Source organism: Suricata suricatta, chromosome 15 (genome assembly GCF_006229205.1).
Source record: "Suricata suricatta isolate VVHF042 chromosome 15, meerkat_22Aug2017_6uvM2_HiC, whole genome shotgun sequence".
Classification (NCBI taxonomy): Eukaryota; Metazoa; Chordata; class Mammalia; order Carnivora; family Herpestidae; genus Suricata; species Suricata suricatta.
In genome coordinates, this window is record NC_043714.1 from 35,930,725 (window position 1) to 35,956,871 (window position 26,147).

At 36.1% G+C, this 26,147-nt stretch overlaps 1 protein-coding gene across 3 annotated transcripts in view; it reads left to right on the forward strand.

Moving 5' to 3' along the window:
- The window catches only part of LRRC69 (leucine rich repeat containing 69), a 79,963-nt gene extending 69,084 nt beyond the window's left edge, over window positions 1-10,879 (forward strand). For 2 of the 3 annotated variants that reach the window (XM_029923756.1, XM_029923757.1), the window contains 2 exons: window positions 630-809; window positions 10,522-10,879. In XM_029923756.1, coding sequence (XP_029779616.1) covers window positions 630-809; window positions 10,522-10,632 — 291 coding nt within the window. In that variant the 3' untranslated portion in view covers window positions 10,633-10,879. The remainder of the gene's footprint in view (window positions 1-629; window positions 810-10,521) is intronic. The other variant, XM_029923758.1, reaches the window with a different exon arrangement.
- Window positions 10,880-26,147: the final 15,268 nt, after the last annotated feature.

A 26,147-nucleotide genomic window follows, 5' to 3' on the forward strand; every position in this document is an offset into this window, starting at 1 on the left:
GGTTTCCAGATGATGCAGATTCTGGTCCATGAGTCACCATTTAAGTACTAAGGATTTAGATATTAGGAAATATGATAGACTTAGTTTTTTAGTCCAGTCTGAATATTTGTACAGTTCTTGCTTCTTGTAATGAGAGGTATAAAATTTGGACCTAAACTTTAATAATGTCATTTTTTGATCTTGGATTTATGATTTTTAAAAAATATGTATATTCTTCTATTTTGAGAGAGATAAAGAGAGTAGGCATGAGTAGGGTAGAGGCAGTGAGAGAGGGAGAGAGAATCCCAAGCAGGCTCCATGCTGTCAGTGCAGAGCCTAACATAGGGTTCTGTCTTTCGATGTGTAAGATCATGACCTGAACCAAAATCAAAAGTTGGATGCTTAACAAACTGAGCCATGCAGGCACACTAATAATGTAAATTTTTAATAATTTAGATTCGTTTATGTAAGAGACATAGAAATATTAAAATGGAAGTAACTTCCTTTTCTTATATTATTGAAAACTAATTTATAATGCCAGTCATTGGCAATATAATTTATTATATATTATGGAAAATTAATTTAACAGAAACTATGAGGAATAATCCCAAAATATAAATTAATATAATTAATATATTTTTTTAATCTAGGAAATAACATCAAGATTTATAATGAATGAGTTAGCAAAAAAGAATCCTTTGGTAATGCAAGCCATAGCAAGGCACCCACTGGTCAAGAACATAATCTCTCAGAGAAGAAAATGTGGCTTATGTGGAAAGTACTTTTTAAAAATATGGCTGGAATGTGTTGAATTTGTTCGTCCATCAAAGGTAAATAGTGCTTTCTGTGTGAATAGAGCATAATATCTCCTCTTATTCTTTGTCTTTCGTTAAGTGAACCAATTCTAACTAGATTTTTATCTAAGAATTGACTTGTATGATAGTATAATGATTTTTATTGAGCTTTGTTGAGATATGATTGACACATAACATTATGTAAGTTTAAGGTATAAATCATGTGGATTTGGTACGTTTATAAATTGCAAAGTGGTGTTGGGAAACAACAAATGGTGGGAAAAACTGGACAGTGACACGTAGAAGAAAGAAACTGGACCACTTACACCAAACACAAAAATAAATTCAAAATGAATGAAAGACCTACATGTGAGACAGGAAATCATCAAAATTTTAGAGAACACAGGAAGCACCCTCCTTGATCTTGGCCATAGAAGTTTCTCACTAGATACGTCTCCCTGAGGCAAGGGAAAACAAATGCAAAAATAAACTATTGGGACTTCATCAAGGTAAAAAGCTTCTGGGAAGGTAATAATCAACAAACTAAAAGACAACCTTCAGGATGGGAGAAGATATTTGCAAATGACATATCAGATAAAGGGCTAGTATCCAAAATCTATAAAGAACTTACCACACTAAACACCCCCCCCAAGAAAAAAAACAATAACAAAAAATATTCTAACTAAGAAATGGGCAGAAGACATGAACAGATATTTTTACAAAGAACACATAAAAATGGCTAACAGATACATGAAAAGATGTTCAACATCAGTCATCATCAGGGAAATGCAAATAAAACCACCATGAGATACTACCTCACCGCTGTCAGAATGGCTAAAATTAACAACTCGGGCAACAACAGGTGTTGGCAAGGATGCAGAAAAACGGGAAACCCTCTTAACACTATTGGTAGGAATGCAGACTGGGGCAGCCACTCTGGAAAACAGTATGAAGGTTCCTCAAAAAGTGAAAAATAGAATTATTTTATAACCCAGCAATTGCACTGCTAGGTATTTATCTAAAGGATACAAACATACTGATTTGAAGGACACATGCACCCTGATGTTTATAGCAGCACTAGCAACAATAGCCAGTTATGGAAAGAGCCCAAATGCCCATTGACTGATGAATGGATATAGAAGGTGTGGTATGTATACACCATGGAATATTACTCAGCCATCAAAAAGAATGAAATCTTGCCATTTGCAATGACATGGATGGAACTAGAGTGTGTTATGCTAAATGAAATAAGTCAGAGAAAGATATACCATATGATTTCCCTCATATGTGGAATTTAAGAAACAAAACAGATGAACATAGGGGAAGGAAGTGAAATATAAAATAAGGTGAAAAAACAGACAGGGAGGCAAACCATAGAGATTATAGACAACAAACAGAGTTGCTGGAGGGGAGATAGGTGGGAGGATGGACTAGATGGGTGATGGGCATTAACAGAAGGCAGTTTGTTGTGATGAGCACTGGGTGTTATACATAAGTGATGAATCACTAAATTCTACTCCTGAAACCAATACTACACTATATGTTAACTAACATGAATTTAAACAAAATCTTGGAAGGAGGAAAAAAAAACTGGGAGTGTCAGAAAATTGTGAGAAGAAATTCGAAAAGGAAAATTGTTTTGCACTGAAACAACCACTGATCCTAATATTAAAATAATTGAAAAAGCTTAAAAAGTAGTATTTAGTAAGTATGTGATATTGAAAAAGTATGCATCAATGGAATTAGAATAAGTGTATAGTATGAATTTATAAATCACACCAAAAAAGTAAAGATATTTAAAAAATAGATTAAAGAAAATTTAGATTGGGGGTGTGTGCCTGGGTGGCTTAGTTAGTTAGTTAGTTAAGCATCTGGCTTTGGCTCAGGTCTTGATCTCATGGTTTGTGAGTTTGAGCCCCGCATCAGGATCTCTGCTGTAAGCAAGGAGCCTGCTTTAGATCCTTTGTACCCCTCTCTCTGCTCCTTCCTCATTCTCTCTCCCTCTCAAAAAAAAAAAGTTAACCAAAAAAAAAACCACTTAGATTGGAATATACATTACCAGGCACTTGGCAACTGAAACATGGTTATTTTCATGGGTTGGTTTAGTTCCCTGCTTCTTGAGTGAGAACGTGCACAAAATACATGGGGATAATAATCAGATTAACCATGTTGGTAAACAGTTACTTTCATATTTCTTTAGGATTTTTTGTTGCTTTCCCCACTTAAGCAGAAAGAGATTATACAAAAACTAGTTAGCCTAGAAGCCTCCCTTTGTATTAAAAAGTTTTAATATCTTAATTATCTTTTCAGGAACTAAACTTAGAAAATGCTGACCTTTAGAGTAAATACTTCATCATGACGGGAGAGCCCATTTGATAATGCCAACGTCTGGTCGTTCTATTGTGCCTTACAGGATGTTCTGTCTCCGACAGAATTTGCCATCTGAAGGCACAGTTGAAGGAGGGAGGCACTTGATGACAAATGGGTCTTTATTCTTGACATAAAACAGCTAGAAACAACCAAATATCAAATTGTAATTGCTTTTATTCAGGTGAATGTGAAATGATGTGGTACTTATCTTATGAAATAGTGAAGTGAGGAAAATAGTTGATGAAGAGTTTTGCTCAATATTGAATGTTATTAACCTTTACCATAATTCATCCAGATGCTTTTATATTTTTTCAAATGTTATAACTGTTGCCATCTGAATTCAGTGAGTCCTTAGTAGTGAAAGAATTATCAATAATTTCAGTGTAACTGATATTTAAGTATTAACTGCTAATGATATAAATCTTTGAAACTAATTCTTTTTAGTTACTATCAACTTGGGCCATATTTGAACTAGTGACTTAGAAGTAACCTAAATGGTCTTATAAAATCCTTTCCAAACACTTGAGAGTGATCCTGAGCCTAAGATATGGATTTGATAGTTTTCATTTTGTATAGTTACATTAGTTGAACTTAACATTTCCCCAGATACCTCTAAAGTTGAAGAGTTTAGGGAGGGAACAGTTTGGAACATGAACTCTCAACCTTGTGTAGAATGATGTAATGTAATTAAAACTACCCTCAAAAGAGATTAGATTGAGTAGGTTTCACTACAAATGAGTGAAAATGCTGATCTACTTTATGAAAATAAATGAAAATTTGCAACCTTAATTCCTTTTTTATGACAAGCTGCCAGTAATGAAACATAATATAAGATTACATTTAATAATTTTATTCATTACTTATAGAGCAAAATCTTACTTTGCAGTAAAAAGTTATTACTGTTTAGATACCACTGACATTCATTTATGAAACTGATCATTTCAACCAGCCAACTGTGAAAATGAATGTAGGTTTTGAAACATTTATGCAATGGTTAGTCAATTTAATGTACATTAGGCACTAAGAGGATTAGAAGGCATCACATTTCTAATTCTAAACAGTTGTGAAAGTAATATGTATTTATTGTTCAGAAAAATTGAAATGGTGTGAATGATCTTTATTATTTTATTCAGAAATAGCAAAACATTTATAGTATAAATTAACTCACACACTGTATCTTGATTACTTCTACTCCTAGGGGAACTCATTGAATTCTCTTTGTCTTTAGAAAACTCTCACTTTTTTTTGTTCTGAGAGAGAGAGAGAGAGAGAGAGAGAGAGAGGAAGGGAGAGAGAGAATCTGAATCAGGCTCCACACCTAACTTGGAGAAGTGGGGCTTGAATCATGAGATCATGACCTGAACAAGACGTTCAACCAACTGAGCCACATAGGTGCCCATCCCTTTTGTTCTTAAACTACTGGGTAGAGTTACAGTTGTATTCAATCTCTCTGATTGATTTTTCTTCTAAAGAACCTCAAATTGTATTCACCTTCAGTACATTTATCTGAAGCTATGCATCACTAAAATGTTTGAACCTCCCATGTGAAATTCAGGGGACATTGGTTATGCAGAGGTGGGGCTGGATAGCAGGATTTCTGTAGAGGACAGAATGCTGCTTAGCTGGATGGGTGGCTGGAACATGAGCAGGATTGTCTTTCTGGTTTCTGCTCTTACTCCACTTCAAAGTGCCCTGTGAGTGGAATGGCCATATATTGTATAAATTAAGCCAAGATGCTTTTGAGAGTAAAAGTGAACATTATCCATAAACTGGGAAACCAGCAGGAAATCAGGACTGTCCTGGGAAAATTCACATGTATGGCTATACTTCTTAAATGGTGCAGTTAACTTTAGGGTAGTGCTCGTCGCTGGCTTTTATCACTGCTCATGCGGAGGGATTGTCATTCTGAATGTTCCTCTTAGATATTTAAAATTATTTTCAGTCACTCCATACATATTTGAGGTCCTGCTTTAAAAGGGAAACTCTGGGGGCTAAGTACAGTGCAAATAGGTGGGGGACCCAGTTGGTCCCAAATGGCTTAAAATCTAAGAGTTTAAACTCTAGAGATGCAAAAGACACTAGCAATAAAAACTAAAATGAGTGGTAAGAGATTTAGTGCTTCAAAGTGGAAGTGAGATAATTGTAGGTTGTCTGTCTTGGGAAGTGCCCAGAAAGGTACTGGGACTTTATAAGACCTTGATACAGGTAGAATTCAGATACATGGAGAAGGAAGCAGAGGGGATCTTTTAGAAGAAGAGAATGATGTGGAGGAAAATGAATCTTGTTCATAAGACAGTGAATCAATTAAGTTGGTTCATAGATGGAAATGGGAAGAGGAGACATTATTTAAAAAATGAGGTCAAATTCTATGAACCTGTCAAAGGATAGAATGAGTTTGACTTTGATCCCATTTGGGAAATGGAGTCCTACTAAATACAAGTAATGATATAAAGAAAGATGTATTTTAGAAGGAATCATTTGGCAGGATTGTACAGGATTAATTGGAGGCTGAAGAGAAGATAAACTAAAGAAAAAGAGATTAGTGGTTGTCTAGCATGGGTATAAGGTGTAGTGGTAGAAATGCAAGGGAAGAAACCTCCATGGAGAAGGAACCATGACAGGACTTGAGGGGTTGGGTAAGGGAAGCCACAGAAGGGTGTGGAGGAGAAAACCAGAAAACTCTAGAGGGAGCTTTCTTTGAGAGCAAGACCCTAGTTTTTGTCTCAAACATACTGAGTTTCAAGTATGTTTAGCCAGTGGGAGACAGATCAGAACAGTGAAGCAGTGTATTTCTGTGCATTTTATGAAAATGTATGCACTTTTCAACAACTGTTCATTCTTTCAGAGAGTTCTGCACATTGTTGTTAAACCATAATCAGAGCTCTTCTTTGATTAAAGAAGCTGGGAGGCATGCTATGACTTAAAACTGATTGAGAGTGTGGTGAACTTAGATTCTAGTCTGGTCCGTGGCTTGAACTCTGAGGCTTCACTATATCTGGACTGGTTTCCTTATTTGGACCTTGAAGGGATGGGACCAAAGTCTCTTCTAGCTTCAGACTTTCCAAGGGGCTGTCACAGTCATGCTTTTCATGGTCCTGCTAATTTGGAACGTGATACCAGAATTAGTTTCCTATTGCTGCTGTAACAAATTGCCATAAACTTGGTGTCTTAAAAAAATCATTATCTTTCAGTTTAGTAGGTCGGAAGTCCAACATGAGTCTTACTGAGCTAAAATCAAGATGTCAGCTGGGCTACATTCCTTTCTGGAGGCTCTAGGCGAGGATCCATTTTCTGGTTCTTTCCACCTATTAGAGGCCACTGACATTCGTTGGCTCATGGCTCCTTCCTCCATCCTCACAGCAACATTAGCAGATCTGGTCCTTCTCACATCACATCACTTGAATCTTCTCTTCTGCCTCCTTCTTCCATTTTTAACAGTCCTTGTGAAGAAAAACAAAAGAAAACAATCCTTTTGATAAATTGGGTCCACCCAGATAATACAGAATAATTATGAGTCTCTCAAGGTCTCTCTTAATAACACCTGTAAAGTCCCTTCTGCTATGTAAGGTAACATACATAGTCACAGGTTCCAGGGATCAGGACATGAACATCTTTGTGAAGGATTGGGAGGCATTATTCTGTTTTCTAGATACTTTCCCCAAGAAAGCAGGGAGGTATCTTACTTATTCTTTTTTCCCATTCTATATGCTTCATGTGATACTGAAACCTTATTCAAAGCTTTACTTTATACTGTATGATGTACATATATATTTGTGATAATTTTTTCTCAGATTAAAAGATGACAGTGATTATCACCAATAAGGCATATGTTGAGCGATTTTTAAAAAAATCTCAATTCCACCATTCAATAAATATAACACTTAGTAAATATATGTGTTTAAACTTAAAGTGCAAGACTACTTTTCCTAAAATAGAGAGAGTATGTAATCATATATTCATTTGCCTTATGAAAGAATGCACTTCACTGTAAGAGTGAAAAATTAGGGGTGCCTGGGTGGCTCAGTCAGTTAAGCATCTGACTTTGGCTCAGGTCATGATCTCACAGTCTTTGGGTTTGAGCCCTGTGTTAGGCTCTGTGCTGACAGCTCAGAGCCTGGAGTCTGCTTCAGATTCTGTGTCTCCCTCTCTCTCTGCCCTCTCTTGCTCACTCTCTCTCTCTCTCAAAAATAAATAAACATTTAAAAAATGTTGAAAAATAAAGAGTGAAAAATTAGCCTGTATTATAGGCTTTTCACATTTTAAAGCTTTTTGCTACAAAGATATTTCAGAATAAAAACATGTCTAATCATAGTCCAATTCCTTTTACTTTCCTAACTTCAGCTTGACAAAAAGGGGCTTTCAAGTGTTTCAATTTCTATCTGTAAACAACAACCAAAGCAGTAATTATCTTCCACAGAGTCCTGAAGTTATGTTAATTGAAGTTTGTGAAGAGAAGTCTTCTATGAGAGGGTGTGTCATTATTCCTTCATGACATTCTCATGCCAGACAGTTGTCACACTGGCAGAAAGCACCGTCATGTTCCCACAAGTGGACATAGAAATGTAAATGGTTTCAACAGGCGAGGTATTTGAGACTTTCTTTTATGAAAATATTACCGAGTTCAGTGACTCTAGGTGGAAAAGTATATGACCAAGGAATTATGTTGAGTTTATTTCTCTCAGTAAAATTTCCAGGAAACAGTTTATAGCCCTGAGAAATATTTTATCAGAAATAGTAATAATTAAGTTAGAGAATAATTATAGGCAAAGTTTCACATTCAGTACAAAACTGATAATGGCCCTTGGTACAATAAACTTTTAAAAAGTTAAACATTTTATTCTAACTAAACAGTTATACTCTCAAGAAGGGAAAAGAGGGATACAGACACTTTGCATTCCTGCCATTCTTAATGACACAAGGGAAATGGCTAAAACCATAGTGGAAATAGAAAATGCCATCAATAGTTTCTATTGTAAACTTTATACCTCATGGAGAAACTGGACAAAGAAAATCAGATTAACTGTATGGCCCCGCTTGTTTCCTTGGTTGATGTTTGTCTTTCTGTAACCTCCTCTTGGCTCATGTTCTAGTTTCTTGAACAGCAGCTGAGTGAAGTGTATTAGCATGGTTTATTTTGATAGCCCTTAGTTCTAGGTGATAGGTCCTACAGTAGTAAGCAGAGGTAGCTGGTGGCATCAGAGGCTTGTCTATCATATGCAAAGGGGAAAAACACATCTAGCTTTTGAGTGACATTTCAACACTTTGCCATTAGAATCTAACCGATTGCTAGGATCTCATATAGATTTAAAATACTATACATAGTGTGTGTATCATTAGAAAACTGATTATGAATTCATCTTCCTCTAGACTAATGTAGTCACATTGTTGATATCCCATGATTCAACATTTTATGGTCTATTTATTGTTTATACTCTGTTGTTTCCCCAATACAATATGCACATTCCTGAAGTTTTGCTCTCAGAGCTCGCTCTTTCTGAACGTCCTTTGTGTCCTTTGTAGGCAGCCACATCCTAGTTATCCTTTAAAACCCAGCTCACTATTTTCTTATATTGTGAAATCTTGCTTAATGTGCAGCCTATGGTGGTGTCTCCCTTCTCGGAAATATAGAACCTATCATGGTGTTGAGTCTTATGTTTCTAGGGTTTTTTTTGTGTTTATGTTTTAGCTTTCCAACTAGATGCTGAAAAGATTCTTTGAGGCAAAGATTATTTATTATATATCTTTGTATCTTTGGCATGTTGTTTAGTGTGGTTCAAGTTTTAGGTTGCTTATAATTTGTCAGAACTCTTGGTTGCAAACTAAAGAAACCCAACTTACAGACTAACTAATAGCAAGTAATAAAGAATGCTTAGGAATGGGTCTGGCTGAATATTTAGTCTTGCTAGATCAGGTAACCCAAATTTTATCATGAGGAATCTCTCCTGTGTGTATTGTGTTTGCTTTCCTTTGTCTCCATTTTGCATTCACTATATGCTAAACTATGCCCTCTGGCAGCAGAGGGAGAGCTTTCTTCTCTCAGTAGATCCAGGAAAGCCCTGGGGCTGGTGTTCATTGGCTTTATTGGACTGTCCTGGGTTATGTGCCCAGTTTGACTTATGTGGCTAAGTCTTCACCCAAGGAGTAGGATCAGCTGTCTTCTTTCTTCCATAACATTTGCACTGAAATCAGTGAAGGGGTGGTTCCCAAAAGGAAAAGACAGGCTTTTGTGCCAGTAGAATGGGGGAATAGATGCTGGACAGACAAAAACAAGATGCTTGTTGGAGATTTCAGTATATTTGGCTGATTAATCAACTAAAACTTCTCTAGGAATAAACTTAGATTTGTAGAGATTCTATACCATTTTCCACCTTCATCCAAAATATTTCATCATTAGAATAGTGCCATGTATCCTCTGAGCACTTCATAGTCACGTTTGGAGGGGGATGTGAAGGTGATATGATGTATGACTTGGACTCCCCACTGATTTGCCACCAAGGCTAACAGGCTATCACTCTCTCAAGGATGGATTAATACATGTGCTTAGGTATTTGAACCTTTAAATGGGCCCTCACAGTTCTTTTTTAGAAGAGTGACCAAAACAGTAATGAAATCTCTCGCTGTAGATTGTGATGATGTAGCCCAGTGGGTTCATTATAAAAGTAGTGTTGTCAGCCAATTAAACTACTAGTTGTGTGACTCTGTTTTGGATTCTCTCACTAATAGCTAGGTGGACTTCATAAATTGTTTATAAAGCATATAAATGGTAAGCTTTTGAAGTTGCCATTATTTCCAGTATTAGTGGTCAAGACATGTATACTAAGTTGGCTAATAGAGTTCCAAATGCCTGTTTTGTTCATGGAGAATGAAAATCAGAGATGTAAAGTATAAAAACTTAAATCATGTAGTGGGCAACTTGCTGAAATCCAGCCAATAAAAATCTTAATGAACATTATGGACAGTGAGCAAAGAATATTAATTTCCATGGGAAATTGGTGATGGACAGATGAAATGAAGATGTTATTTGGAGAGCTCAATAAATGTCTGCTGAGTGATCAATTTAATATCCTGTAGGACAGATGTCAGGTTTGTGTGGATTCTGTATTTTTACCTTCATCAGAAACACTTTATTGCTAAACAGTATAATAATTGAATAAAAGCATAGACAATCTTTTATCATTTTAATTTTATTTAGTGTTGAATATGCCTTTCTTAGCTAGTTAATTTGTTTATTTGTGTGTGGAAAAGGAGCAAATCAAGCATAAATAGAATACGTACCTTTTAGAAATTAATGCTGTGAAATCTCTGAGAAAGCTAATATTTATTTTACTCAAAGATATTTGAATATTGCATTAATGTTATTTTTAATCTTTACCTTTAGAGATGGAAGATAAGCGGAAATCTACAGCTGGTACCTCTTCAAATATTAATTTGTTCTTACAAATGTTTTAATCAACGTGGCCCTAACCTCTTTGGAATTGCTCAAGTGTAGAGCCGGTGAGAAGCTCAGTTAGACCCTCACATGACTTGCCCCATCAGTTCTGCACAGAGAGTCAGTTATGCCCTACTTATGATACCGTGCTGTGTCTCTTCTCTTTGCCAATACATTAAGCAAAGGAAGAAAAATAATTTCCTTGTAAAGATCCCAACTTAAGCACTATAGTCTACCTTTAGATTTTTTAGACTCTAGGAGTGCTGTTTCTTTAACTTAAAAACAAAATAAAGAATGAAAAAATAAAGATCTGTGCAGCAAGTGAGTGTTATTTTTCCCTGTCATTTTATGACCACCACCCTCCTTTTCTAGATAAGTATTAGAGATTGTGATGGAGAAAAGGATTTATTTTTTGCGTGTTTTGCAACTGAAAGAGAATTACTTTTTAATGCTAGACAGTTGTATCCCATTTGTATGATTTCAGCTGAGCTCTTATTTTTTTAAGAGGAACTAATGTCTTATTGAGTAAGATAAAACCTTCATTCCATTTAAAACTAGTAGAAGGCTGGAAACTCAGGCTTGGTTACTCCTAACATTGCTTTGTTTCTACTTTTAAAGTATTCTATCTTTATTTTTGTTTTTCACAAGAAACCCATAGAAGCCAGGGCAATAGCACTGAAATGAGAATTTGACTCATTTTCTCTGAAGAACAACAGAAAAGTAGAAAAAGTAGTTTTAAAAATGTACAGTATAACATAGACCAGTAGTCATTTAAATTTTTTTAATGTTTATTTTTAAGACAGAGAGAGAGTGTGTGCACGCATATGCCCACAAGCAGGAGGAGGGGCAGAGAGGGAGGGATACAGAGAATCGGAAGCAGGCTCCAGGCTCTGAGCTGTCAGCACAGAGTCCAACGTGGGGCTCAAACGTATGAACTGCGAGATCAGGACCTGAGCCAAAGTTGGACTCTTAGCCAACTGAGCCACCCAGGTGCCCCAAACCAGTTGTCCTTGGGTGTGTGGCTCTGTCCAGCAGCAGCCATATCACTTGTGAACTTGTTAAAGTAAAGAATTATCTACCCCAGACCTACTAAATCAGAAACCAGGGGAATATGTCTCAGTAATTTGTGTTTTAACATATCCCCCAGGTGCTTTCAAGGCAAGCTGTCATTTGAGAACCATAGGCACTGACAAAGAAATTTACTGTAGGTTAAGAAAAGCTAGAAACCTAATCACAATTTTATATTTAAATCCCATTAGAAATATGTTTCTTCATGTTAAGTATTTGATGGTACTTCTGGTGGAAAGCTGAGTGGGTTCTCATCTTTCATGTATTTTATTATCGTGATACTTTCCTAACTAGGCTTTTTATTAGTTCACTTCAGGATAGAAGTCCTTTATGTATCAGAGTTGCCTTTCGTATACCTAGGAAGCTACATCAATGGAGCACAGCTGAAAGACTTTCAGTCCTAAAGAATACAAGAGTTAGGACCCACTGAGACAGAGATGGAGCCTCAAGGTAAATTTCTAAACGCTCCATTGACCATGCATTTTAAACAAAGATTAAAAATAAAGTACAAATGAAAGTCATAGGAGCTCATTAAAATGAATTACAGGAATAACTATGTTTATTGAGGGAAAACCAGTCAGAAAATTGATTTGATTAAGGAAATATTTTTGCGCAACATGTGCTGTTCAAAAGAGTGTTCTGTTTACCATTTTAGTCTCATGACCACAGCCACAGTTTGTGTGTGTTCTGGGGAGAACGTTGTATCCATTCATTCATCTGAATCCTGATTTGTTCAATAAATATTTCAGGTACCTCTGAAGCTCAGGTGACATGAAAAGAGAATGCTAACTCTCTATTTCCCCTTTTTCACCCAACCTCTTCATGTGTCAGGGTCCTGAGACCTTGTTTCTGTTCCCTTTTCCAAAACTGGTCTTTTGGAGGTTGTCAGTGACTTCCTCCCAGTCCTGCTGCTCCTCATCTGGCTGCACTTCCCTGCAGGTTCCAGCTCAGTTGACCATCTTCTGCCTCTTGGAACTATGTGCCTTAGGTTCATTCGTTGTTTCTCTGGTGGCCTCTTCCTCAAACCTTTAACTGAATTCTCTTCTCTACCTTCTATCAGAAAGATAGACTATGAGACTCTCTGCTCAGTGCCATTTTCTTCTCTCTTAGCATTTTGTCTTTATCTGAAGTAACTCATCTACTCCTACCAGTTTCATTTAGCTTCATTTATCACACTTGGAGGTGTTGCCACTCACTCTCTAAAGAGTTAACTCACATTTCCAAGCTCCTCCACTTCAACATTTCTAAAATAAGCCAGATTCTCTTCTCCACAAATATTGTCTAACCACTTATTCATGTAGGAGACACATATTTATTATTGAGGCACTACTATCTACCAGGCATTGCTTGTTCTGTCCTAGGAATATAGCCGAACAAACTGGCAGGGCCCCTGCTCTCAGAATGCTTATATTCTAATAGGGTAGGGGAGGCAGACAAGGAAAAATAGACAAATGATATGGAGATACGTACCTTGAAGAGAAGTAAAATAAGATCCAGGAGTTAAGAGAGTGATGGGAATAATTTTTATAGAGGGTGGTCTGGGTTTGATAAGGTAATATTTAATCAGAGATCTGAAGCAAGTGGGGGAATGAACTGTATTGGTAAAAATAATGAAGCAGAATCAGTTGAGTATTTGAAAGGCAAAAGCTCAGGATGATGCTAAAAGTGCCAAGTGACCAATGGCATGCTAAAGTCAAGCCATGATTCCGATGTCAGGAAATTTCGTGCTGCTGGATGCATGGTCATATCAAACACCAGCAGGGCAACCAGATTGGGGAAGGATGCATCTGCTTCTAGCCTGTGGGGCCACCCCATGTTCTGGCTCATTGGTTAATTAAATCGGAAATTTAGTTACTCTTATTCCATGTATACGTGGGTGTGTATGTGCACATGAGTTCGTGGTCTCTGCTGGCCAATCTGTAACCCATCTGAAACACTATTGGAATCTGAAACACTGCAAAATAGTTTTACTTCCTATCAATTAACCACCAACCTTTATTTATTCAGATGAAATTGAAGCAGCTGAAAAATTGAGGTTTTATGAATTTGTATGCCATTTTTTCCCCCTTATGTCTCTTCTTTAGGTGATCTCTGGAATTTTTTTGGTTTACTCCCATTTGCCTCAGAAAGATGTAGGAGAGGAAAGGGAGAGAAATTAAGCCTCTTTTACTGTTTTCATAAATTCTATCATCAGGAGCTATGGGAAAATAGTTTTCAAACAAGAATATATATGTGTGTGTATATATATATTTAATTTTAGGATTATTAATTAACTCTCTTTGTCCTCAGTTATAATTTCTTCCCAGTCTATTCTATTTCTATTCTGTTCTATTCTATTCCTATTATATTAATGAATTCCTATATGTATCCAGTTACTATGAGTAATTCAAGCATAAACTCTGATTATTTGTATTTATATATCTCCTTTATCTACAGAGTCCAACATGGATTTTTCTCCCAGTAGTAATTATCTCATATTTCCAACAACTGTTCAGAAAGGTGTCAGCTGAGTCCAGTGTGCAAAGAATCAATAAATCTAAGTACCGATACTATTTTTGTATAATCAAAGCAATAAGCCATTAACATTATTTGCTTTATAAAAAACTTTTTAGTTAAAAAACATTGTTTACATTAATGTTCATTAATGGAGATTACTGAGAAGGTTTCAGATGAAGGGACATTTAATTGTTTTTCATCTGATAAAGCTTCTAAAAACTTGAGAAAAACAGTTGGAACTCTGCAAACCCACTGCTAGAACTGGGGGAGCTCTCTGTAGACCACAGGGCTCCAAATCATGTGGAGTCTCCTGACCTGCAGTTCAGAAGGGACTTCGAGGCGCCTAGATCAACTATGGCACACCAGGATTGATGAGGGGACTCTTAAATAATCCTTGTCCTGCTAGAGTGGGTATCATGAGGGGCCAGAGTAGTCACCTAAGGTGGATGGGAGTGCAGGATGGATGCCCTCTTTCTACATGTAGGGTTAGAGTGAGTGAGGATGGCTAATAGGGCAATGCTATTAGCGAACGCTGGGCTGGTGGTGGATGAGTGAGCTACCAGCGCTGAACAAGCGAGGCTGCTTTAGAAGGTGGGTGGAAAAAAACAAAGGGTCTATCTTGTTGTCTAGTCATGCCATCCAAGGACCACTGAGAGATCAGGTACATCCAAGGGCTGGTTGTCAGGGCCTCCCAAGGAGGAGGGGGCTTGTCAGCATCATTGCGGACTCAAGGTGAGAACAAGCTTGGATCACTGCTTGCAGGCAGATAGCGTGGGGTGGGGGCCATGTAGGGCAGAGTGTTCGCAAAATATATTTTATGGAAAATTTCTGCTTTTTATTCCCATAGAAAGTTGATAAAAATTTGGAGAGGAAAAAGAAGAGTGTTTTGGAGGATGAGGAAGATGGATGTAGGGAAACAGATCATAAATAGCCAGCACTCTCCTAGTAAAATTAGAAAAAGCTTCCAATCAAATTATAATAAAACCTTTTATTTCATTCTGGTGTAAATGAGGGGTTATATGTAATTTTATTTTTATCTCTCCTAATAGAAGACAAACAAAAGGCATTAAAAATGTTTTAAAGATTACCACTTAAAATGTCTCCATCAGGTAAGTAACACTGGCTATAAAAGAAAAAAGTACATAGGAGACTAAAATATTTATGTTCTATTGAAAGACTTCCATTCTATGTTTATAATTGCTCATCCAACAAATGGTTCTTGACACCGTCAATAGGGAAGACATTCTCTAAAGCTAGGAATACTCCTTGTAGAGGCTTCTGTCTATTCCTCACACAACAACATCCCCCCACCCCCCACCCCCATTTTGCAGGGAAGGAATACTTCCTTGGCCACATATTTAATTATGAGTTCCATCCCTAGCATTACAAAACCCCTTACCTTTTGTTTCTGCTATGTGTTGTCATCACTTTCTATTTCACTCCATAATTTCCTTAGCAGTTTTATTTAGTGTCTGTCTCATTCCACTCTAATGTAAATTCCATGACAGCAGGGCAAGGCTTTTTCCCTTAACATTTTGTTATAAAAATTCTCAAACATATAGAAAAATTGGGAGAATTTTATAGTGAGCACTCATATGGCTGATCACATAGATTCTACAATTCACATTTTACTATATTTGCTTTATTATATGTCTGTTCATCCCTCTATTCAACCATGAATCCATTTTTTTTTAAATATATTTTGAAGTTGGAGACATTAGTGTATTTTTCTTCCAACCTTTCAGTGTATATTTCACAAACTAGAGTTCAATACTTGTTTTTCCCCCCTAAGGTAAAGTTTACATGCATGTGTTTACATGCACAAAGTTTATAAACACAGTTTATAGTAATAATCCACATGAGTGCACTCGGTGGGAATTGAGTTAATGGCAGTAAGAATTGAAAATGTGAGATAGATTCAGACCTTAAAAAATTTTTTTATCATTCATTTTTGAGAGATAGAGAGAGACAGATCATGAGCAGGGGAGGGGCAGGGAGAGAGGGACACACAGAGATTCAGACTTTTAGAGACAGAGCCCACAGACCGAATGTTAAAGAGTGAAGTAGAAGGTGTAGACACAGATACCTCTGAGTTTTCTGTCTTGGATTAAGACTTTGGCCCGTTGAATCACTGTGTTCCAATTTACAGTTTAGGGTAGATTATTTTAAATCCAAAAACTGAGAGAAAAAAGATGGAGTCCGTGGGTAGCCATTATCTTCCTGATTTCACTGTAAGAAAGTCAGTAGTATATGATGCAGAGAAGAGAGAGAGAGAGAGAGAGAGAGAGAGAGAGAGAGAGAGAGGGAGGGAGAATGTATTGTCTGTCTTCCTTGTTTTGATTCTTTTCTACTGCTAGGTAGGAACTAGAGATCAGAGAAGCATCTGGCAGTGCAACTCTGGCCTTCCTTTGATCTAATAAAAACTTCCTAGTCATAGTGCTGGAGCTTTGAATCACTTTTTTAGAGAATTAGTTGTAAGTTATCTATTATTCTATATAATTTTGTTAGAGTGTGTTGTAACAAAAATTACCCAAGATTTCCAAGCTGAAAAGTCCCACTGAGATAGAATTACTCATTAAGAAAAAAAAACTGATTTGAATTAATTTTTTTTCTCTGGATATATTTTAAAGTACACAGGCAATACCCAAAGTACTGTCTTCCTGGTGGAAATAGTCATGGAATCAAATTATTTTAATCTAACATTTCCAAGGGTTATTTTTTGAAACAAGTGAATCTACTCATAATATATTATGTTATATTTATATAAGGGTTTGTCTTGTGAACCAGAATTCTGATAAATTAAGTTTTTAAATAAATTATTTAGTCAAACTGAGAGAATTTTTCATGTAATAGACACCACGTGTTCAATTCTGAACTTATTACTGATTCCGAAATTCTCATTTCACGAGAGGAATTATTTATGGTTAGAAATGCTTTTCCACTGTACTATGTTTAGTATAGTGCTAAGGGTATTCCCATTAGCTGAGTACTCATAGATTTTCAGGGCACATATCCCAGAATCAGTTCTTCTGGTTGAATGTGTCTTGCTGAATTTCAGAAACATCTAGGCAAAGCATAGTGGCTTGGCATGTGGAAACCTGAGTTCCAGACCGCTTGTGTAGATGACAGGAGGGCAGAACGCGTGAAGATGTTGCCAGGCATGCTAAATGGGCCCATCCTGTGGTGCTGGTGGTTGTTGAAAGAATATCCATAGGATGCTAAATATTGGCTAAAGGAATCCGTCAATGCCTATGCGTAGCGGGCTTATAATATGTTTCTATGAAGCCTCAATTGAAATAGAATGTTGATCTTTCTAGTCCTGTAATTCTAAGAAAGGTTATACATTTCTGAAGCTAGTGACTACTGACAAATTAAGGTTTGAAAATTCTTGCCAAGAAAGCTGCTCAATGTTCTTTGGGAGAACTGACGCATATTGGGAATATCTCTAAGTTGGTGGAGAATGGCGTGCCTGGGCTTGGCAAGTTGTTTCCGTGGTCTTGCCTGATTGTATTTAGATTGTTGGTTTTTTAAAAAGATCCTCTGGAAACCCTGAAGATCAATTATTTCAGCCTAGTTAAGATGCATCAGGTTGACTGATACAAAATATATTTCAGGGTGAGCCCAAAAGGGGAAAAGGGGAACCGTGAAGAGAAAAAGCAACAAAGAAGTTGGTCGCTAGAGAGAGTGGAAAGAGAGGAAGTTGATTTCTCCTCAAAGAATGTAGAAGAGGGGCACGTAACCTGACGTCTCACTTTTGAAATAAATGTGTTACTGAAACCCAAAAAGGTAAAGTAACTTGTCTGAAATCACTCAGTGTGTCAGTTGAAAAGCCTTCCTGCTTAGTTCAATTTGTTTTATTTTAAATATGCCTTGCCCATAGAGTCTTCCAGAGAGCCAGGCTTCCTATAATATAGTGTATTAGCTTTCTTGTTGCTATACAAAGCCATTCTTTGTGCTATTTTTTGGAGGCTTAAATGTAGTTCTTGTCTTCCAGCCCCGTCACTGTCCTTCATTCTTTTATCTTTCTCTTCTCTAACATCCTTAAAGATGATATTTCAAATCTGATTCTCAGAAGCATTTTCTTATTCCTAATAGATAAGATAGCATATGTAGAAGGCCAGAGCAGTAAGAATGGATTTAGTGTGTTTGCCATGAATCTGGAATTAATTTTCATATTTAACTTAGTTTAATTTCTTTCCAACAAGTATAATTCTCAATTCTTCAGTTTCAGTTTCTGGTTTTTACTTGCTCTTCAAAGCATGACCACCTCTGGGAGTGGAATATTTATCAGGAATATGTTTTGTAGATTACTAGCTTTATAACTTGATTGGTTTTAATCAAGTCTGTTGGTCATATCACAAACTTTTCTCTTTAATTCTTGCTCAAAGTATTAAACTCATTTTTCAGAGTGGCTTCCCAAAGCCTTACTAGTTGGTTGGTGTGTTAGGAAATTATCCTAGGTTCCTTAAGAAGAAGATTAGGAAGTAGAATAGTTGCTTGCCGTTAAGTCATTACATATATATGTATATGTATGCATACATACATATATATATGTACACTTGTATATATATACACATATATATAAAAATTCTTGCGTGCATTACATTTAGGTAGTTCCTCTGTTATTACTTATAAAAATCCTGCAAAAAGACTTGGCAGCAGAAGGCATGTATCCTTGCCTATTTTTCATTTGTATATTTGTATATATTTTTCATTTGCTCATTCTCAACTGTATTTAGGGAATTCAGAGACCAAATTTTGAAGTAGATGATGATTTTAAGTAAGACAGCCAAACCTGAATGAGAACTCTATATTATTTCAGTTGAGAAATCATCATGATTGAAGATAATCTTCCCATTCAGTTAGTAGACATATTATGACCAAGCTGTCATTGTATCGCTACTTTGTTTCCTCAGACATACTCAGATAAGCAGTACACTCAAGGAAGAACATGTCAGTCCTTTCCTCACCTGACTTACATGGATGAGTTCAAAGGGACTTGGCCATGTCACCTGTTACTTCAAGTTTACCGTTTCTTCTAAGAGCAGTCACTCATGCCCTACAAATAGACATGCCATGAATTAGCTGATTTCCCAGCTATGCAGGAGTTGGAGGTCCTTAGAGGATTAAGTGGTCTGACTCTGTTGCTGTATCTGGGATTTCTGCAAGATAGAATTGTGTCTTAGCTGTCTAGCTCCGGTCCTCCAGCGCTTAGTCCCCAGATTCTGAAAATAAGTATCAGGAGGACAAGGAGCAATGAGAGGAGACAGAAGGAAATATTGCAGGAGATATATTCTTCCCTTATGCTTAGGTCTGACACAGGGGACACTGGCATGCACTTTGTAATAAATTACCCATGTGCATATCCTTACTCGTTCCAATCAAGAGAAAAAGAAAAATCAAAATTCTTACCCGTCTAGGAACACTGTGAAACAATGTCAGCCATGAAATATTTATGAAAGATTCTGGATGAAGCAGAGTCTGGGGAAGGAAAGGACTGGGAAAGGTCTGGGAGACACAAATATTTTGGTGATTGAGAATCATTGTCTGGGGATTTAAACATATATCTAAAAAAGGATTGGTTCTTTGAAAGGACGGATTCCTAATGGATGTTTAAAATATATATATTTCTCATACACACAGGAAAAATTTCTAACAGCCATTGATTAATAACTTTCAAGTCATATTTGAGTTGATATATTATAGGTTTTAATGCCAGGTTTACTTAATTTAACCATCTTCTGACCACTAGTATTTTGGTTTGGAATTTCTATAATATTCTCATATAAGAAATAGATTAAATAGAGTCAGAGTAAAATCTCGCCCCAAAGCTATTCAGGATTCTTAATTTCTCTTGACATTTCTGCAAGTGGAAAAACTGCACTATTTATTACTTTTTAAACATTTTACTTACATGCATAACTCTGTGAGCTATAAATCTCTTATCTCTTTGGGAGGACCTCAGGACAGAAACTATAGAATGTATCTGGAGTAGACACTGTTCCCAATTAATACAGAAACAAAATTTGTAGTATATTTATATCTCAACTTGAGTTTTGGGAAAATAGTATTTTTTCTTTTCCCAAAGAAAAGCACAGATCCTCTTGACTCCATAAGAAAGAAAAAAGAAACCTCTAACCTAAATAGAAGGGAAAAGAATTGAATCTAGTAATTGAAGAAGCCTCAAGCTTCAGATTTCCAGCCCTTGCCACCTCTCCTTCCCCTTCTGCCAAGGTTTCAGAGAATAATAGTTAGAAGAAGCTGTGGGAAGTCCAAAATCCATTTGAGTAATTTCATAATTTAGGCATCCTGGGCAGCAGGAATTTGTTTCTGTAACAAGGTATGTTAGATTCTCAGATGAAGTGGGTAAAAGCAGAAAATAGCCAATATATTTTGGGCACACATAATTTTAATAAGATAAAGTGAGAAGAATTGGTGTATTATACTACGGAAAATATTAATTACCATCAATAGTCATCACTGATATAAATTTGGGAAGGTCTGTGCAGGTACAAGCCCTAGCAGTCTTTACATAAGTCATTATTGACTTAACCACTAGGGGACACTGTTGCTTCACAGAGTTCGTGCAGGACACCATCAACCATGTAAGTTGTAGAGGAAGCACTATTTATATATGTCATTAACATATTTTTATAGTTTAAATATGAATAGTTGATTTACCAGCATGACATGGAACTAATATTTATTGGCAATATTATTGAAAACAGATTTGACAATACTATTTACTATATAAAATGTACAAATGCTAAGAATAAAACTACTACCACTTCTGCTGCCACACCAATGACTAATATTCATCAGCTGCTTAGTCTCTGACAACCTTCATGCTTAGTCTTTTAGGTAAATTATTTTATTTGATTCTTCTGTCAGTCAAGATTGCTAAAGATGACACAGCTGAGCAGTGGCAGAACTGGAATTCAGACCCCACCTGGCTGCTTCTCCAGCCCCTTCATTGCCAGATGAAGTGGCCAGTCACCTGGTAGGTTAGTGGCTGGGCACTACCTGAGCTCTGTCGCAGTATCTCCAATCCCGTTCTCTAGGTAAAATAAGACGGTCTAGGGAAAAATAGAGCAGATTTAACATAAACATACTATGGTTTCCTTTACATTACCTTTAAAATCTATTTTTGGGAACTCAGATTTGTGAAAAAAAATGTGTCTATTTGATATACCTATTAACATTTTTATTTACAGCAAATAACCTTAATTGAGGATTGCTGCATAAAACACAGGATCCTCATGTACATTTGTGTTTCAGATAAATGACTTTTTACTGTAAGTATGTCTCATGCACAAATCTGAATTTCTGACAAACAAGACATATACTTATTTTTTTGCATAAGTCTGTTCCAAATATGGCATGGGGCATATCTATATTTTAAAAAATAAAAATCATCCTTGTATATCTGAAATCCAAATTTAAATAGGTATTCTATATTTTAATTTACTAAATATGGCAACATTAACTTACCTGGTTATTTTGGGACAGTTTAACAAAAACACACTCAATATCCTTTCTCTCTTTCTTGGACTTTCTCCTTTTTACTATATCTCTCCCTTCCTTCCTGTCTGAAGATACGTATTTGTCCTTTTAGAGGATGATCTTGTGATCTGTGCCCTTCATCCTTTTGCTTCCTTTTGCCAGAATTGCTCCATCTGGTATCATGCATATTTCATTTTCACGTTTTTCCCCCTCTCTCTCTACCATGTTTATAAAAGTGATTGGAGATTTCTGCATCAAAGAACCTGAAGCTTCCTCTGAATTATTTGGTTATACTTCTTGAAAAAGTTGCCCATATCTTCTTATCGTCCGTTCACTCTTCAAATAACTATAGTTTGGTGCCTACACCCATTACTATAATAAAACTTGTCTCCTGAAAGTCATTCAACACTTTTCTAATTGCTAAATTCCATACTTTTCTAAGCCCTCATCTGTCCCCCCTTCTATTTGATGGTGTTCTATCTCTAATCCTTTATTTCAGTTCTCCATATTATTTCCCATGGATGAATCATCACCTTCTTGTGGTGCATTCTGAAATTCTCAGTCTCTGTCTCAATTGTAATAATGTCATCACCATAGACCCAGATCCTAGAAAGATTTGTCTTTGACATTTTTTAGCCCCAGTGCTTTTGTCTTATGTGGCTACTGCCTCCACTGTATTCTTGCATCTATCCATTCCTTCTGATATTTAATCTGATTATATTAATCAACCAAAGGAGGGGGATTTTTTTGAAAAGAATTTAAGATTAATGGGAAAGGAATTGCATTCCATATTTCCCACTTTAGTCTCCTTAGTTAATGATTATCCTGGGGTCACAGGAATAAAAGTTGTATTCTTGTGATGGGGTTCTTTATTTTCCTGGACTTATGGATAAGTTGTTGAGCTCTCTGCTTTGAACTGGTTGCTTTTGGGCAGTGATTCCTTGGGCCACGAAAATGGAGGTGGGAGATGAACCACTTTTCTTATCTTGTACCTGACGTGAGTCTTCAGGTTCAGAAATTGCTGTATTGATAAATGTAATAGAGGCACTTTCATTATGTTCCCTGTTTTGAACATTAGCTACTCAAGATGTGGTCAAGAATATGGGAACAAACATATATACATTTTGCCTTATTTGTAATCTCAAGAATCAACTCTAGAAGGGCACTTTTTATACCCTGAACTCTTAAATCTTGTGCTTTTGGTTTCAAAATCCTAATTATGTTAGGTCTCCTAAAGTATAATGCTTCTTCATTCTGACACTTCCTGGAGGATGGGTAATCCATGGAGATGGGTCAGAAAACATGCTGATCATCCTGCATAATTTTTAAAGGAACCCATTAATACAGTGGTTTCAGATAATAAGAATGTTCATTGGATTGGAGACTTTGGGACCATATATTTAATTAGGTGGAGATTTTCTTTTAAGTACAGGTTAGTAGACTGTCCATCAAAAATAATTTCTTCTCCATAGACAACTAAAAGAATTGATAAGCATAAGTACTATGTGCTACTAAGCATATTCATCACTTTTTACTTTGCACTAATTTTACATTTCTAAGTACAATAAAACTTTGTTTTTTTTTATAGATTGGATTGAGACTCATAGTCAATTTGTTAAAAGTGGTTTTAGATGAAAATATGAGAAAATGTTTCTTCTGGTTCTCTTAAAGAATTACTTTAGATTAAAAACTCCTAGAGCAATAGAGCAATAATGGTAAGTTTACACTACTTGGATGGTCTCTCCTGCCAATGACTATTGAAGACATTGCTGATGGATCTATGCAACTTTCTTGCTGAGCATAGATGCATTGCTTTAGAATTTTTCTTAATTTCACATTCCAGTAATTCGACTGAGGAACTAATTCATCTTTATTAACACAGGATATAGATGGCCTTTTTGTTAATTATACTCAGAATATAGAGGATAAAAACCAGAAGATAAAGTCAAGGGTTTAAGAATGTCAGGAATGCCTTGAGGACATGACAAAGTTTAGGGTCTGAATAGAGAGAGTGGAATTGCCAGGGAGATTTCCAGACTAGACAGACAGGAGTACATGACCATGTTTGGAGGATAAATAATGTTATAGTTCAAGTCAAAATTTCAAATTCAAGGCAAGGCAGATGGAAATAGCTTTGGGTTGTGACTCAATTTGGAGGCCAAGTAGACTGGTTTGCAAAAAATTATAAACTGGATAAAATTGTCAATTCCAGAAGAAGAAAACATTCCTTTCTAATTGAATAATGATGGGAAATAAGACATATATGGTGTTCTTCTTGATGCTTTTAATCCATTAAGGCATATTGAAAGTTCAGTTCAAATCTGTTGAAATACCCACACACATTGTTCAAATCATCTTAGCAACCAATGAAAGAAATTTATAGGCGTTAACAACTAACATTTATCAGTGCCTCTCTCATATGCCAGGCATTGTCCTTGGTACTCTGCTTATCTAAATCCTCCCCTCAAAGACCTTGAAAAGCTAGCATAGAGTTTCAGCTTTGCTTGCCAATGTGCTGGTTGGTTGTCTGGCTCCATGGTACAGCATTTCAAATATTTCTTTTTTGTTGTTCTCCTTTTGACACAAATAAAAAGCAATGTTCCCGGGGGTTTGGTTTATCTACTCTGGTATATATATAGTGGATAGGGTGCAAATGTTTTTGCAATCTGTGTGCAATGTAAACCTTGCAACTTCTACTGTAACTTTCAGTAATGCCAATAATTAATTGGGAGAATGAAAATTCTGGTACTGTTCCCTATATGCTACTTCTTGAAACAAAAGAAATGCTTTATGGAAGGTCTTAAAAAGTCCCTGGAAATTTTGAATTTTCAACAAACTAAAATGGTTTGGGTATTTGTTTGCATTTTCCAATAAGTGATAAACTTGTTTCTTTTTCTGTTTGGCTCCACTGCCACAGTTATATTTAGCCACCCAATTTGACTTGCTAAAGACAAATAAGCTTGAGCCCCGAGACTTTCTGAATATTATTATTTTTAAAATATTTTATTTTTAATTGAAGTATAGTTGACATGTAATATTAAATTAGTTTCAGGTGTGCAGCAAAGAACAATTATGTACATTATGAAATGTTCAACACAATAAGTATCTTGTAATATTATTGACTATATTCCCTATGCTATCTAAATATTTTGTTTTTTTGGTAACATTAGTGGTAGCCCACACTTGAATTATGTTGTCATATATGGAATGTAAACCAGAAAGTAAAAGCTATCTCAAAAGAAAAATATGTTCCATGGCTTCAAAGTTCCAAGAAATTCTAAGCATCATACTTTAAATTTTTATTGGAAAGTCAATTGATCCAGAAAACTAGACATCATTAAGTGTTGTGTAAGTCAACATGTGACAGATCAAATAATGTCCCAGTGAGACCACTCACAAGATGAATTTATTGTAGATCAGGGCTGGTGTAAGATGCTAACCCAAAAATGCGCCTTGGAGCATGGGAAAAGTATCCACCAATAAAAATGACATCATTAGTGATGATTCTTTGCCAGTTAGACCCTAATAATTGTACTTCTAAGGAAATAATCCAAGATTTGGCTTAAGATTTATATCCAAAGATGTATATCCCAGTATTAGCTGTAGTGTATTTTTTTTAAGCCTAAAAACTGAAAGAACCAAAGTGTCTACTACTAGGGAGTGAGTATGTAAGGAATGAACGAACATGAAGGAATGAAGGAATACTGTGTAGTCATTTAAAATATTGGTATTCTCTAAGAGTTTTCTATAATATTTTAAAGGCTGATGGCATACTACTCAGTGAAATGAAAAGTTGTATGTACAGCAATGTCTCAACTATGTAAAGGAAAAGTTTTCCTCTGATATTCCAATCCCTTCTAGATGAGGACTATGTGCCCAGGGGGAGAGTCTAATGAAACTATTAGAAAAATTCCATTATCTCTTTTAATAGAAATACTAGACTGAAATGTTACATTACTGCTGAAGACATAGTATATTTGATTTCATGAATAAGTTTGATATAAACTCTTAAAATACTTTTTTGGACAAAATGAAAAAATTCTGTTTGACTGTTCTTAAATAATTCCTACTAAAGAACAAATTTTAATCTGAAGGACAGTCTAGTAGATGTGTAAGGTTTTTCTTATTTATTGATTTGAATAAGGACATATAGCATGCTTGATCAATTTTTGGGTAATGCTATGGACCAAATTCCATATTCTTCAAATTCATTAGAGCCCTAACATCCAGTATGATGGTATTTGGAGATGGGGCCTTCAGGAGATAATTAAGTTTAGATCAGGTCATGAGGATGGGACCTTTCTGATCTGATTAGTGCCCTTATAAGAAGAGATATCAGAGCTTGCTTATTCTTTCTCCCCCTGCTATATGAGTAAGGACACAGTGAAAAGGTGTATGTCTGCAAGGTAGGAAGAGGATTTTCACCAGGGACCCAGTCATCCAGTACCTTACTCTGGGACTTCCCAGCATCCAGAACCATGAGAAATAAATTCCTTATTTTTAGAATA